This window comes from Poecilia latipinna, unplaced genomic scaffold (genome assembly GCF_001443285.1).
Source record: "Poecilia latipinna isolate Pla-1442-1.1 unplaced genomic scaffold, P_latipinna-1.0 Scaffold4145, whole genome shotgun sequence".
Lineage (NCBI taxonomy): Eukaryota > Metazoa > Chordata > Actinopteri > Cyprinodontiformes > Poeciliidae > Poecilia > Poecilia latipinna.
Genome location: NW_015116761.1, coordinates 1 through 12,530, shown reverse-complemented (window position 1 = coordinate 12,530; position 12,530 = coordinate 1). Strand labels below are relative to the sequence as shown.

Sequence of the window (12,530 nt, the reverse complement as noted above, 5' to 3'; positions counted from 1 at the left end):
TTAATCGGGTTTCTGACATGTCAGACATCCTCACCTTCTTGATGACCGTCGTCATTGTTACGCTGACGTGGCGTGTGACGCCATGACGCACGCCTGCTTACCCTTGGTTTCCGGTGTCGTGGTTGCTAACTTGTGTTGATGTATTTTTCTCCGGACTCGGCTCGTTTTTCTGTATATGAAAGTGGGAAAAATACGCCGCTGACGGAGTGAGCCAGACCCAAAACGAATCGAAAAGTTTTCACAAGACACGTAAACCTCGGTAAGCTCTGAAAAACATAACATTTACAACGTAAACCAGAACCTCAATCAATTATTTGCAGAATTAAGCTATAATTTGTTGTAACCTAAAGTAGCGTTAATTAAAGACACCCAAAGTATTTTACAATACATTTTACTTCGTTGTAAATCATTCGGCTGAATATTTATCTTTTTAGCTTGTATAGATTTCGTGTTTTACTGGTTTAAAGAGGTTATATATTGCTGCAGGGGTAATATGTTTCCCTGGATAGATTTTTGTTTAGCAGACTCTGACTTATAAAGATCTAGAATATTGGATCTATTTGATGTAAATAATTACTTTAACACTTTCAAAATTGTTCAGACTCCTTTATTCTGCAGAATAAATGTTTTCAGGCATCAAGAAAAAAATACAATATATGGAGCTGGAGGCACTGCTCTGTTTTCTAACTTATTTATTCCTTTAGTGTTTCAGATGGAGAAAGTGTAGCATTGCTTGTGGAAATGAATATTGGCTCTAAAACTAAGAAACGGGTGGTTCTGCCCAGCCGACCCGAGCTCCCCACTGTGGATCAGCTGCAGGAGGACATCAACAAAGCTGCTCCTGATGACCCGGTTTTTAGCATCCTGGAGAAAACTGAGCAGGGTGAGTCCGCACCGGAGACAAGCTGGTTCATATTCTCATCACCTGCACCATTATTCCCCTCTGAAAACATTTATTTTTTTAATTAAACAGGACCTTTTAAGAGACATTAGAGGATATGTATCAAATTCAGAAGTATTTTTTAAACATTTCTGCAACAACACGATTGTTTTGCTTTTGCTTCTGAAGAAATCCAACATCATTAACTCCCCAATCAGACAGGATAAATAAAAGAGGATTTCACTCTACAGAAAAGAAAACTGGATTTATCCGCCATATAAAGGGAAGACAGTTTTGAACTAATAATTCTGAGAATAAAAGTCATAACTTTAAGATATGAAAGTTAAAATTTCTAACTGCGTATCTTGTAATTATGACTTTAAAGCTCAATTTTAATGCTCATAATTACAACTTTTATACTTTTAACTATTGCTTTAAATCTTGTGATAATGATTTATACTTAATTGTGACATGCTCATAAGTATGTCACATATATTTAGAACATGCACTTTATTAACAGAACAAAAGTCCTGTGTGTGTTTGGATCCGACCCGCTGACCAGACGTTTGGACCTTCTGTGTTTAGCTTCGTCCCGGCCGGCGGACAGCGAGGCGGAGCTGCGGTTCCAGCAGAGCCGCCGCTATTTGGATCTGAACGGCCGGCTGGAGGAGGCGCTGGGTCAGCTGCAGGAGCAGAGGGAGGCGCTGCAGACGGCTGGGGAACAGCTGGACAGGACGATGGAGGAGGTCAAAGGTCAAGTCTGCTGACTGACCACATCCCAAAGAGATGCCGCTTCTTCTTCTCTTTAACTGAACTTTGCTACTGGAAACCCAGATAGACAGTGATGGCTGACCTTTGACCTCACCTGTAATACCGCTTCATGGTCCCTGAATGGAAAAGTGTTGCGATCTAAAGTCAGCAGTTTGAGCGTGAAAATAAATGAGAAAATGTGCAGAAAGAAAGATCAGAGTGGAAAGTCTAAAAATTTGAAAAAAATCAAAATATTAATTAGTTTTTTCAATATTAGTTTTTTTATGTTTGTGCAGAACTTTATTCTCTATGTTTTTGTAAATAAATGTAAAACATAAAGCAGTGCCCATTTATTTCATTTTTATTTAATTTATTTCAAGGATAACCTCTTGGGATGTTTTTGTGGGTGTCTTTACAAAAACATAAATATTAAAGCAAAAAAATAATAAAACAGATGATGAAAATAAATAATATTCAACTACCCTAACTTTTCTCATGTGTAGATGTTCATCCTCATTTATTTAAAGCATCAATCACAAATTATTTTATTTCACTCAGAGTGAAACTGAACTTTTTTTTCGTCTAATTTGAGAAAAAGGAAACAAGACAAGATTTCAACTCTGACATTTGGTTATGAAAGTGGATTATTAAGGTTTCCAGTTGAACAAAATGTTTGCATTTCAACATGTATTCATTTGCAGAGACTCATCTGATCAAACTGAATTATTCCTGTGTTCATAAATGTTCAATGTTTCCCCGTCCGCCATCTTTTCCTGCTGCACCTGAACAATAAACGTGTCCAGAAATATTTCTGTATTTCTGTGTCGTGTTGGCAGAAGTTACCATTTATGTTTTCTATCAATCACCAGTGCAGATGTGACCGGGTTGATCTTCTTCTACCCACCAGTAGATGGCGCTGTTGCGGAGAAATGGAGGTCTGGGGCTTTTTGGACCGGTGTTCTGTTTAAAATGTTCACATTGCGGACCAGAAGCAAATAACAAACAGAAGTTCAAAGTGAACTGGTTCATTTTTAGAGATTCAGTTCTCTAATCTGAACTGTTGATAAAGTGGAACCTCCAGTCATAGGATTTTATTTTTTATTTTTCCTGAACTTGTTTTGACATTTAGCTCATAGATCAGACAGCAGCTTCCAGTGTCTGTCTGATTTTCTAAAGACAATAAATGATCTCTAAATCATAAATTCAGATTAAATACAACACCGTTCTACAAAAATATGGCCTTACAACCGAGTCTCTGTGACATAAGGAGCACTTTCTGTTTGGATCATTCAGGACAAAAACATCTCTGCTCCTCTTCCTCGCGGAGCATCTTCGTCTTCCTCTGCTGCTATCTGAACAACTGTGAAACACAAACAAGAAATTTTTAGTTATTTTGTGGATTTTTAAAAATGTTTCTACTAACATCAAATGTTTACTACTTGAGGGAAAACAGGCGATATAAGCATGTTGCTGCTTTCTAAACTACCGTTACCTAAAGGAGGTTTTTCTATTTTACTAACATGAAAGTAAAATTTTTAAATACTTTAGAACAGGGCTTTTCAAAAATGTCAAATAATCCAGGAAAGGAACTGCGGACGTTCGCCAAGCATCTGTGTAACCTGTTCATTCCTCCAACCTGCAGGGGGCGCTGTTTAAAAAGTGCGTAGTTCCTAAAGTCACCGCTAGCTGCGCATAGCACAGAACAGTCTGCGGTCGGTTTACATCCAAAAACTTGATGAAAACTTGATATGAAGCTGTCAAATTCAAAGGTGAGTTGCTTGACATTCAGGTTGCTTGGATCCTTTGTTGAAGATTGTTAATTTTATCGCTAGGATTTGGTTTTATGTCCCGTTTTGTCTATTGTATAATTTCCACGTTCGCCGAACGGAAATCCATAGTGGAATGTGGTTATTTTTAATACCGTTGTCTATAAAATTATGTAACGTCTTCAAATAGGACTAGTATTTATTTCAGTTGATATTCAGTTAATGTTTTAAGTTTAATAATTCAGCTAAACTGCCGTTTATTTATTTTTAGGGTGTGTTTGACGTATTTTTAAATGCTAATCAATGAAATGCCTATGATGCCGATCCTTGTTTTTTCGGTTTATGCCACTGAATGTGATTTTATGAATGATGATGTTTGTTGCGCAACATTTGATTAATGAATTATTAAACCATTTGTAATTGATGTAAAACTTAATTATGAATTTAACCCTGGGATGATTAGATTCAAATTTGAAACCAAACCAGGATAATAATAATTATTATTATTATAATTATAATAAAACAAACTACTAATTAAATTTTAAGTCTTTCTTTGTTGTTTCAAAAGTCAGATCAATTATCAATTAAAAAGAGTTTAGACCTTGTTGAGAAAGTATTCACACCCTTACAGATTTACTTTAATTTTATTATTGTCACATCTTAATATTTTATTGCATCACCAGATTATTTGAGCATAAGAAAGTTTCATATATCAGCCAGATTGGTTTGAATTTTTTCCTTTCAGTAATTACAATATTTTTTCTAAATGTTTTCGTTTTTACTCATGTTAAATCAAATCTGTTTGTTACATTTAAATCCATTTAAATTCAATCATTAGGTTTGATGAGCAAAAACATAAAGTTCAAGAAAAATATCCATAATTGTGCAAACTCCAAATTGAGCCTTTAATCTGAGACTTTCTGTAGACTTTTTATTTGCAATTTAAAGCAGTGCGTGTCTGAAATGGGTTGAGCGATAACTTACCCTCAGTCTACACCAAGTTCTTCCTGAAGTGAAGCCAAATAGCAAAACACATGAACACAAATTAAAAATAAGAATCACTTATGTGATAAAAAACTATTTGCTTAGGAAGGACCAGAAACTTTCACGCTCACAGATATGTTCAGGTTCAGATTCTGGCTCTAAAAGGTTCATCTCAGTTTAAGCCACAATGTTTTAGTTTCATTTAGCTTTGGCTCTGGCTAACCTGTAAGTTTTCAATGTACTGGATAAGATCAGTTTTTTTTTTTTATAAAAAAATGAAAAACGCATCTGGTCTAAGAAAAAGCAGTTGAATCTAACTTCCACCTGACTGAGCCTTAATGACAGCTACAGGCTGTAAAAATGCCTTTTTGATTTGTAACTTAAAGAGTAAAAAACAGAAAAATTATGCATGTTAATACTGATTTGTAGCTTTTAAAGTTATATTAATGTCTCTGTGATTAGGAGATGATTCATTATTTGGTAGAAACCTGTTTATAAGACCTCATTAATCACAATGTCATGTTTTTCTTTGCTTATATTTTTATGTATTTTAATCAAACCACATTCTTTTTTTTTAAGGTATTCCTCAAGGATAATTATGCGAGCCACTTCTTTTTAAAGATTTTAAGCCCAATTAAACAATTTCATCATAAAAAACAGCAACAGGACCAGTTGGGTGGATTTGGAGTTACGATCTACAGAGGAGAAATAAATGTTTTCAGGAGGAGGAAGGAAGTGTGTAGTTTGACATTAACAGAAAAGAAAGCTACTCGTTATTAAACCAGTTCTTTTTTTATCACAATACAGGATCTTTACCAACAACCAGCTCACTTACCAATCTGGTCACCCAAGAAAAGGCTGGAACAGCGACAAACACGTCGGGATTAGAAGATTCACGCAATAAACGGTCTGACAGGTTGGTTGACCAGTTCTACTGTCAGTACCAAAACCTGCAGAAGTCATATCTACCAACCCAAACCACAAACATGTACGACACCAGGCCCATTGGAAAAAAAATCTCTGAAATTCGCTAGAAAAAAGCTCTAAAATTTTGAGATTAATCTCTAAAATTTAAAAAAAAAATATATATATATATATATATATATATATATATATATATATAAATTTCTATGTTTGAAAAGTTGAAAATTTTTCTTGAAACTCAACTTTTTCAGGAAAAACTTGTTCAGTTTTAAATGTCAAAAGTTGAGCATCTTTGACTTTTGAACTCAGAAATTTCCAATAATTTCTTTGTAGAAAATCTCTGAGATTAACCTAAAAACTTCTGAGGTTTTTCTAGCAAATATAAAATTTTTCAAGCTCAGAAATGTCCGGGTCTTTTCTAGAAAATTTCTCAGATTAATCCTAAAATTTCTGAGTTGTTTTTAATTATCTACAGCATCCCTATAATGCGCCATATTAAACATCTTGTCCTGCACTGAAGCATCATTCCACCATAGCAGCTGTTTAGATCTGAGGAAGGAAGTGAGGAAACACATTTTCTTACCCTTCGTTCTTCTTCGCTTGGCTCTCTTGGAGCAACTTTAGCGTTTGACGTTTCTCTGGTTGAACTCGGTAAACTCTTCGGTTCAGGCGGGGCGACCGGCGGCATTGGTGTCACCAGGGTTTTGTTCTTCACCAGAGTGGATAAAACTCAAGGAGAAGAAGAAGTGTTAGCTTCCTGAAACAGTAGCGACTGGGTTTCTACTGGTGCTGGGTTACCTTCTCTGGTGAGGTTCTCGGCGGCACTCATGGCCTTCCCGCTCAGGTCGTTCACCATGTTGTCCACCGTGGCCTCATGGCGGAGGAAGACGGGCCGAACCACTTTGTTGTAAATGATCTGGGAGCCATTCCACGACATCGGAGCCATGCACCACAGCAGGAACAAACACTGGAAACAAACACCAGGAAAACATCCAGAACCATTTCCCACACTGTTAAATCTTACGTTTATTCCCAAAAAGATGCAACTGACACGACGCCACCGGCCAATCATTCCAGTGGGTTTGTCAGAAACTGACCAATCGGTGGTTGCTATTTAAGTACATGACCCTTATCTGGAGGAACTGAACCTCTGGCTACGTGGCTGGGGTTCGTTGTTGCCAACACTGTCGTCAGAGAGATTTAAAGGAAAATAATAGGAAAGAAAGGTCCATGTGGAACATGCAGCCATTACCCAGAGCGCTTAGAGAGTGGAATACAATTTATTACATTTCCAAAACCCAAATGGAGTCTGGAATAACGGAATAAATGGATCAAGGTCTGCAGACGACCTCGTGTCCTGTCCAATGAAACTGATCGACGGCAACTACTATGTTAGTCAGCACGAAGGAACCTGGCAGTTAGCATCCCGTTTTTTGTCAGAACGACACTTATTGACTGTCAAATCAAAGACCAATCATGCTCTGTGGCAGCATGAAGACTTGTGCTGCAGTAACTGCGGTTTTACATTCAAGAAACTTTTAATACTAATGTAGATTTTTAAGCATTTCCTGGAGGCAGATTTTCACAAGCCGGTATTATTTAACCTGATGCAGCGTTCACGCTAACATCCAATGAGATTTTCTGCTCCTCATTATTCCTTTGGCTGAGGAAAACTTGGATTTTAACGCTGATTTCTCCATTGTTTCCTGCCAGTATCCTGGTGTATGACTGAGAAATTCCCTGCCTCAGTGTTGGCTGATAAGGCAAAAATAACTCAGAAATGCTTCTGGTATTGCATTGAGTTCCTCTACCTCTGCCATTATAGCCGTTTGTCGGAGGTTTAGGGGCTGGCGTCAAGTCAATTTCATGACATTCTTTGTTTTTTGAAAACTCTGGTGTGTCCTCACCTTAAATGCGTAGTAAAACGGGAACCAGTAAAGGAAAATGTCGGAGAAGAACTCGCCCAGGCTGAAGACGCCATACACCACCCAGTAGGTCAGCCATTTTGTGTCGTCTTCTTTGCAGGGACTTTCGATGGCTTTGATTCTGCAGAAAACCAGAACTTAAGTCCCAACTGAGACAAGACTGGAAACAACAGGCAGAAAATGAAGAAAACTTTCCACTTCCGTTTCTGATTGACAAAAAATGATGTTTGACGTTTTCTATCAAGTCCCGCAGATTTTATCGGATAAAAACGTTCAGTTGATGTTTATTAGAAAAACCAACTGCAGTGAATAAATGGGATCAGAGCAAAGGAAACGTTTATTCACGGACTCATTAATAATGGTACATTCAAAGGAATAACTGAAGTTTATTTCTGTTGTATCCTCCTCTACGAGAATAAAGTTTTACATCAATAAAGTTTAAATAATATGAGAATAAAGTTGCAATAATACATGAATAAAGCAATATTACCAGAACAGTTGTAATAATATGAGAATAACATAAGATTACAACAATAAAGTCGCAATGATCTGAGAATAGTTGCACCGACTTTGAATTTATATTATTTCGACTTTGTTCTCATCACTAATATTACTTTTTGTATTACAACTTTATTCTCATATTATTTTGACTTTATTGTCTTATTATTTCAGCTTTGTTTTTTATTTTGACTTTATTACAGCTTTATTCTTCTACTATGACTTTGTTGTCATATTACGAGTTTTCATCGTACGGCTTTATTCTGGTAATATTTTATTCTGCTTCTCATATTATAACTTTATCGGAGTATTTCAACTTTTTTGTCATACATTTTTATTGTAAAACGACTTTTATATTATTTCTACTGTGCTATGAGTCTGTGAACATTTAACACTGGAACTGAAAGTTATTTTAAATATCCAAAATAAATAAGCAGAAGCAACAAATAAATTAATGATGAAGTTTGTAAACAAAACTGTCCTTCAGAATAAGGGCTAGTTGAGACCAAAACACCAGACTGAAAACTTTTATCATCCAGTTTTTGGTAGAAAGAGAGAAAAGAGAAAAACGAAAAATCGTGCAAATAAAAATGATTGAGCTTGTCTTATTGCTAAACATTATAACTTTATTCTCATTATAAAACTTTTTTTCTTAGCCTGGCTCAAGTTCTCTGCCATAAGATCCTTTATTATAATATTCTAAGATAAATTTAGTTTTTAAAACATAAATCTGCTAATATGACTCACTTCCACTGAATGTAACTTTAAAGTAAACATGCTTTCATTCCCACATGTTGTTGGCGCATCAACAGAAAACAGGAGGAATAAAACTCACGAATAATAAGCTGGATAGACGAAGCCGATCAGGTTGCAGAGCAGCGAAGCTCCATATCCATAAACCAGGTAAAGTCCAGTCAGCGAGACGGCGCCTGGACAGACACATTCAGTTCATATGACAACAATTCACAGCCAGCGACATCTGGAGACACATTACAAAACAAATAGGACGTTTTCAGGGAATCAAGCTGAACTGCAGTAAGTCAAAATAAGAATAAAGTGGTAATAATATGAAAATAAACTCATTATGAGAATAAACTCATAATACAAGGAAAGTTGTAGTAGTACTAGAATAAAGTCATATTAACAGAATAAACTATAATAAGAGAATAAAGTTGTACGGCAAGTCATAATTTCATAATAAAGTTATATATAACCTTAAGTTATAGTAAAGTTAGAAAGTATTAGAAAGTAAAGTTCAGTTATTATGATAACATGAAAATAAACCCATTATGAAAATAGTCACCACAATACAAGAAAAAAATGTTAATAGTTCAGGAATAAAGTCATGAGAATGAAGCCATGCGACAAAGTCATAATTATTATTATTATTATGAAAAGTAATAGAAAAATACCAGAGTAAAGTAGTAATAGGAGAATAAAGTCGTAATAATACGAAAATAAAGTTGAAATAATGCAAGAATAATTTTATATACAGAACAAAAAGTCATACCATAAGAAAAAAAGTCAGAATAATATGAGCGAAAAGTCGAATGACAAACTCAATAATACGAAAATAAACAAGTGTCCTATTTGAAAGATAATTTTTCTAACGGGACGTAAACTTTGAACTCAAGAGCATCAAGTATAACAATAACAAAATCAGACAAAATAAACATTTTCCACATCAGTTTCTTTAAATAAAAAAGTTATGAAACTTTAACAGAAACTGCTGGTGAATTTCTGGTTAAAACATGTTTGATTTTGATAATTGAGTAAATGTAAGTATACTACCCAACACTGCACATTTACAAAACAAAGGACATTAAGTGAGAGATTAGTATTTTAATCCCGGGTTGATTTCATGTTAGTTTGGTGACTTTTTGTTAAATATAAAGTGAGTCTGAGGCTGAAACAGTTGGAGAAACTCCGTCCCACCCGGCGGGAAGCGCCGCATAAATCCTCCTACCTCTGATCAGCTGGCGCTGCTGTTCAGTCATGGAGGCCGTCCTGCTCTGCTGCCGGGATAATCTGAGCGTCGGCGCCCGGAGCGGCGGCGCCCGGAGCGTCAGCGAACGGAGCGTCAGCGCCAGGCACCGGTGACGTCATAACCGCGTCACCGCCCGCTGCTAACTGGTGTCTCCCTCCACGGCCTTAAAGGCTTTTTAATTCAATTAGGACTGCGGTTATTTTAGTAATGAAAATATAAAGCCGTTTATATTTTCGGGGTTTTTTTATTAAACATTAGAAATTCATGAAAAGATGCAAATAAATAATTCAACTTTTAAATAAGAAACATTTTAATCCCTAGAATGAAACAATATTTCTTTAGTCCAGTGTTTCTCAAACTTTTAACTAATTTAACAAACACTAAATTAAATTTAAATTACCCCACCATAACACATCTTAATCCAACCTGAAGTGGAAATATTAGCGTCTTAACTCTCTTATTGTCATGAACTCAGTACGTTTTGAGTTATTTACAGATTCTGAAAGTTTGGATTCTAAGCTTTCCAATGATGTCAAACACAGAAAAAAATTATATTTACTACCAAATGTTTTGTGCATTAGTAACATTTTAGGTCCATTTGTAATTTAAAAGCACATAAACAGAAAAATGTGAATTGTATTTATCTAATGTATTTAATCGTGTTTAATTAAATAAAAATAATGATAGCTGTTGACATGTTTTTTTTTTAACACAATCCTTTGGTAATGTAGCTGAAGCGCCGAGCTTTGACTGCAGTACCCTGCTGACCACCAGGGGGCGCCTGCGGACCACAGTGTCAGAAATACTGCCCTAACGGCTTCACATTTAATTTCAATTAGGATGATTACGATTATTTCAGTGATCGATTAATCAGATTTTTGTTTTTAAAAAGGTATATTAAACCGATTTTTCAATTAACCACTCCAGCCGTTTTTATACAATATTATAAATTCATAAAAATATGCAAATAAACAATTCAGCTCTTTTTAAAATAAACATTGGGAAAACTTCACAATAAGGTTCTAGCTAATAAATACTTCATAGCTATGTTATTAAGCTCTAAACACTTTCTAAATCATTAATAACAGTTTATTTTGCATTAATTAAAGGTGAGAAGGAGATTAAATCTACTGGTTTCTTGTGAAATAATGAGCCAGATCTATATATTTAATCTAGCGTTATTATACTAAACATTTCAGATACATTGAAATCACAATAAGCAATTGTATTTTTTTTATCATAGTCTCCTTCTTGCCGTTACTTAATGCATAATAAACAGTTAGTAATGTTTTATAAAGTGTTTATAGATGACTTAACATTTATTAACCATTCATTAGCTTTCTATAAGGGGAGCCTTATTGTAACGTGACACTGAAACATTTTATTGCCTAAAATACAATGACATCATTCCTTTAGTGCTTTATCATTAGCAGCTAGATACACTTTGAACATCAACATGTGAACAACTGAATCTTTCTACTTGACTTAACATCAGTGCAGTATAATTATTATTTTTAACTGATTAATTATTGGGAATTAAAAGGTCATTTGAACGAGGTGAAGCTAAAAATGTTTGTGTTGCAGTTTCTTAGCTCCACCTTTTGATTTGCTCTTGAATGATATATATTTCTTTTTGCAGTTTGTTTATCTAGGAAAAATGTACAGAAATAAAGCTAATATGTTATTAAAGTATTTATAAACTCTCCAAATTTCATCCTGCCACAAAACTACGAAAACTGCTAGAGGTCAGAAGTTTAATGTTACAGTAAAATAAATAAAAAGTGCTGGTACCAGTATTAGTATAAGCAATACTTGGTATCGGATCAGTACCAAAATAAGCATCCACCTAGCATGTTTATTTAGCATGTAGCCCAAATAGCAGTCTGAGCTGTAGAGTATCTTCCTGAAGTCGGTTCAGAAACACTGGATCTCAAACCGTCTAACCTGCTGTGCTCATTACAGGTTCGACGTGTTCAGGTTCCGGTTTTGCTGCGTCTGCCAAACAGTAATACAGAACCGTCAGCTGAACAGAGCAGATTACTGAACCGTTTCTGGTTTACCGAGGGCGATGACCTTCTTCTTGATTCCTGTCTTCTCCTCCAGCTTCCCCAGAACGTCCGTCACCACGTTCTTCTCATTGAGAAACCTTTCTGCTCGGTCCTTGATGGAAGTGAAGACTTTCCACAGCCCCATTATTTCTCAGTGACCTGGAGCCGGCCGAAAGCAGAGAGATAATCCTCTGACAGAAACAATCTGATTTAATCAAGAGATAAAGCTCTGCTGCAGGGAGGAGGAGCGCATGGGTGTTGGCAAACAAACACAAAAGAGAGACCCGTTTCTTTAATCAGACTTTTTAATCCTGAAGAAAAATCCATGCTGGTGACAGAACTGCTGGGTGTTTTCTACCAGTTCGGGTTAGTTTGTGCAGCAGGATAAGTTAAGTCTGCAAGTGGCTCTTTGGGCTTTCCACAGTAAAAAATTAATAGCTATGATTAAAAATGAAAGAGGACCAGATAATAACTAACTCGGGTTTTGCATTTAATTTAATTTCCACAAAGAATGACACTAAAACTACTAGTAATGTAATTTTAGATCTGTTTTCTGTCCAATGCATGCAAAGACATTATTCCTCTTTTTGTTAAAATTTATATTTCTTTATTTTAAATTCTAAAAGTAGAAAAATACGGTGGATTTTTCATAACTATAATAATAATTTCCTATTGTAGATATTTATCTAAAAGTTGTCTTTTTTCAAAATATGACATTTACCTGACAGTAAAACTGGCTCTTTAGATTATGGTAGATTTTTATTATTT

General features: G+C 35.4%; 2 protein-coding genes and 1 long non-coding RNA gene across 9 annotated transcripts; 2 read left to right on the top strand and 1 right to left on the bottom strand.

The window, feature by feature from the left end:
• Positions 1–82: 82 nt before the first annotated feature.
• Positions 83–1,866, top strand: cunh19orf25 (chromosome unknown C19orf25 homolog). Its single transcript, XM_015025500.1, has 3 exons — positions 83–259; positions 705–883; positions 1,466–1,866. Exons 2-3 carry the CDS (start codon positions 742–744, stop codon positions 1,645–1,647), a joined length of 324 nt encoding a protein of 107 aa, XP_014880986.1. The 5' UTR covers positions 83–259; positions 705–741; the 3' UTR covers positions 1,648–1,866.
• Positions 1,867–2,711: 845 nt separating this feature from the next.
• reep6 (receptor accessory protein 6) lies at positions 2,712–12,192 on the bottom strand. 7 transcript variants are annotated; one of them, XM_015025494.1, is made up of 8 exons: positions 11,775–12,190; positions 8,563–8,656; positions 7,212–7,350; positions 6,103–6,271; positions 5,888–6,033; positions 5,216–5,238; positions 4,381–4,403; positions 2,712–2,990 (listed from the first exon to the last, which is right to left on the bottom strand). In XM_015025494.1, exons 1-6 carry the CDS (start codon positions 11,905–11,907, stop codon positions 5,224–5,226), a joined length of 696 nt encoding a protein of 231 aa, XP_014880980.1. In that variant the 5' UTR covers positions 11,908–12,190; the 3' UTR covers positions 2,712–2,990; positions 4,381–4,403; positions 5,216–5,223. The 7 variants fall into 7 exon arrangements, with proteins under 7 accessions (XP_014880980.1, XP_014880981.1, XP_014880978.1 ...); XM_015025495.1 differs by having other exon boundaries at positions 4,381–4,399; XM_015025492.1 differs by lacking the exon at positions 5,216–5,238 and having other exon boundaries at positions 11,775–12,192.
• Positions 3,012–5,450, top strand: LOC106942255 (uncharacterized). The gene is made up of 2 exons (XR_001423586.1): positions 3,012–3,399; positions 5,188–5,450. It is a non-coding gene; the product is annotated as an uncharacterized LOC106942255 (long non-coding RNA).
• Positions 12,193–12,530: the final 338 nt, after the last annotated feature.

What these genes read in the sequence shown, in the direction of transcription:
- cunh19orf25 (XM_015025500.1), top strand. Translation starts at nt 742, where the DNA reads ATGAATATTGGCTCTAAAACTAAGAAACGGGTGGTTCTGCCCAGCCGA. An exon ending in CCTGGAGAAAACTGAGCAGG is followed by an intron (nt 884 to 1,465) that starts GTGAGTCCGCAC and finishes TTCTGTGTTTAG; the next exon opens with CTTCGTCCCGGCCGGCGGAC.
- reep6 (XM_015025492.1), bottom strand. Translation starts at nt 11,907, where the DNA reads ATGGGGCTGTGGAAAGTCTTCACTTCCATCAAGGACCGAGCAGAAAGG. An exon ending in CGAGAACCTCACCAGAGAAG is followed by an intron (nt 6,034 to 6,102) that starts GTAACCCAGCAC and finishes CTTCTCCTTGAG; the next exon opens with TTTTATCCACTCTGGTGAAG. An exon ending in CAAGCGAAGAAGAACGAAGG is followed by an intron (nt 4,404 to 5,887) that starts GTAAGAAAATGT and finishes GCTTCACTTCAG; the next exon opens with GAAGAACTTGGTGTAGACTG.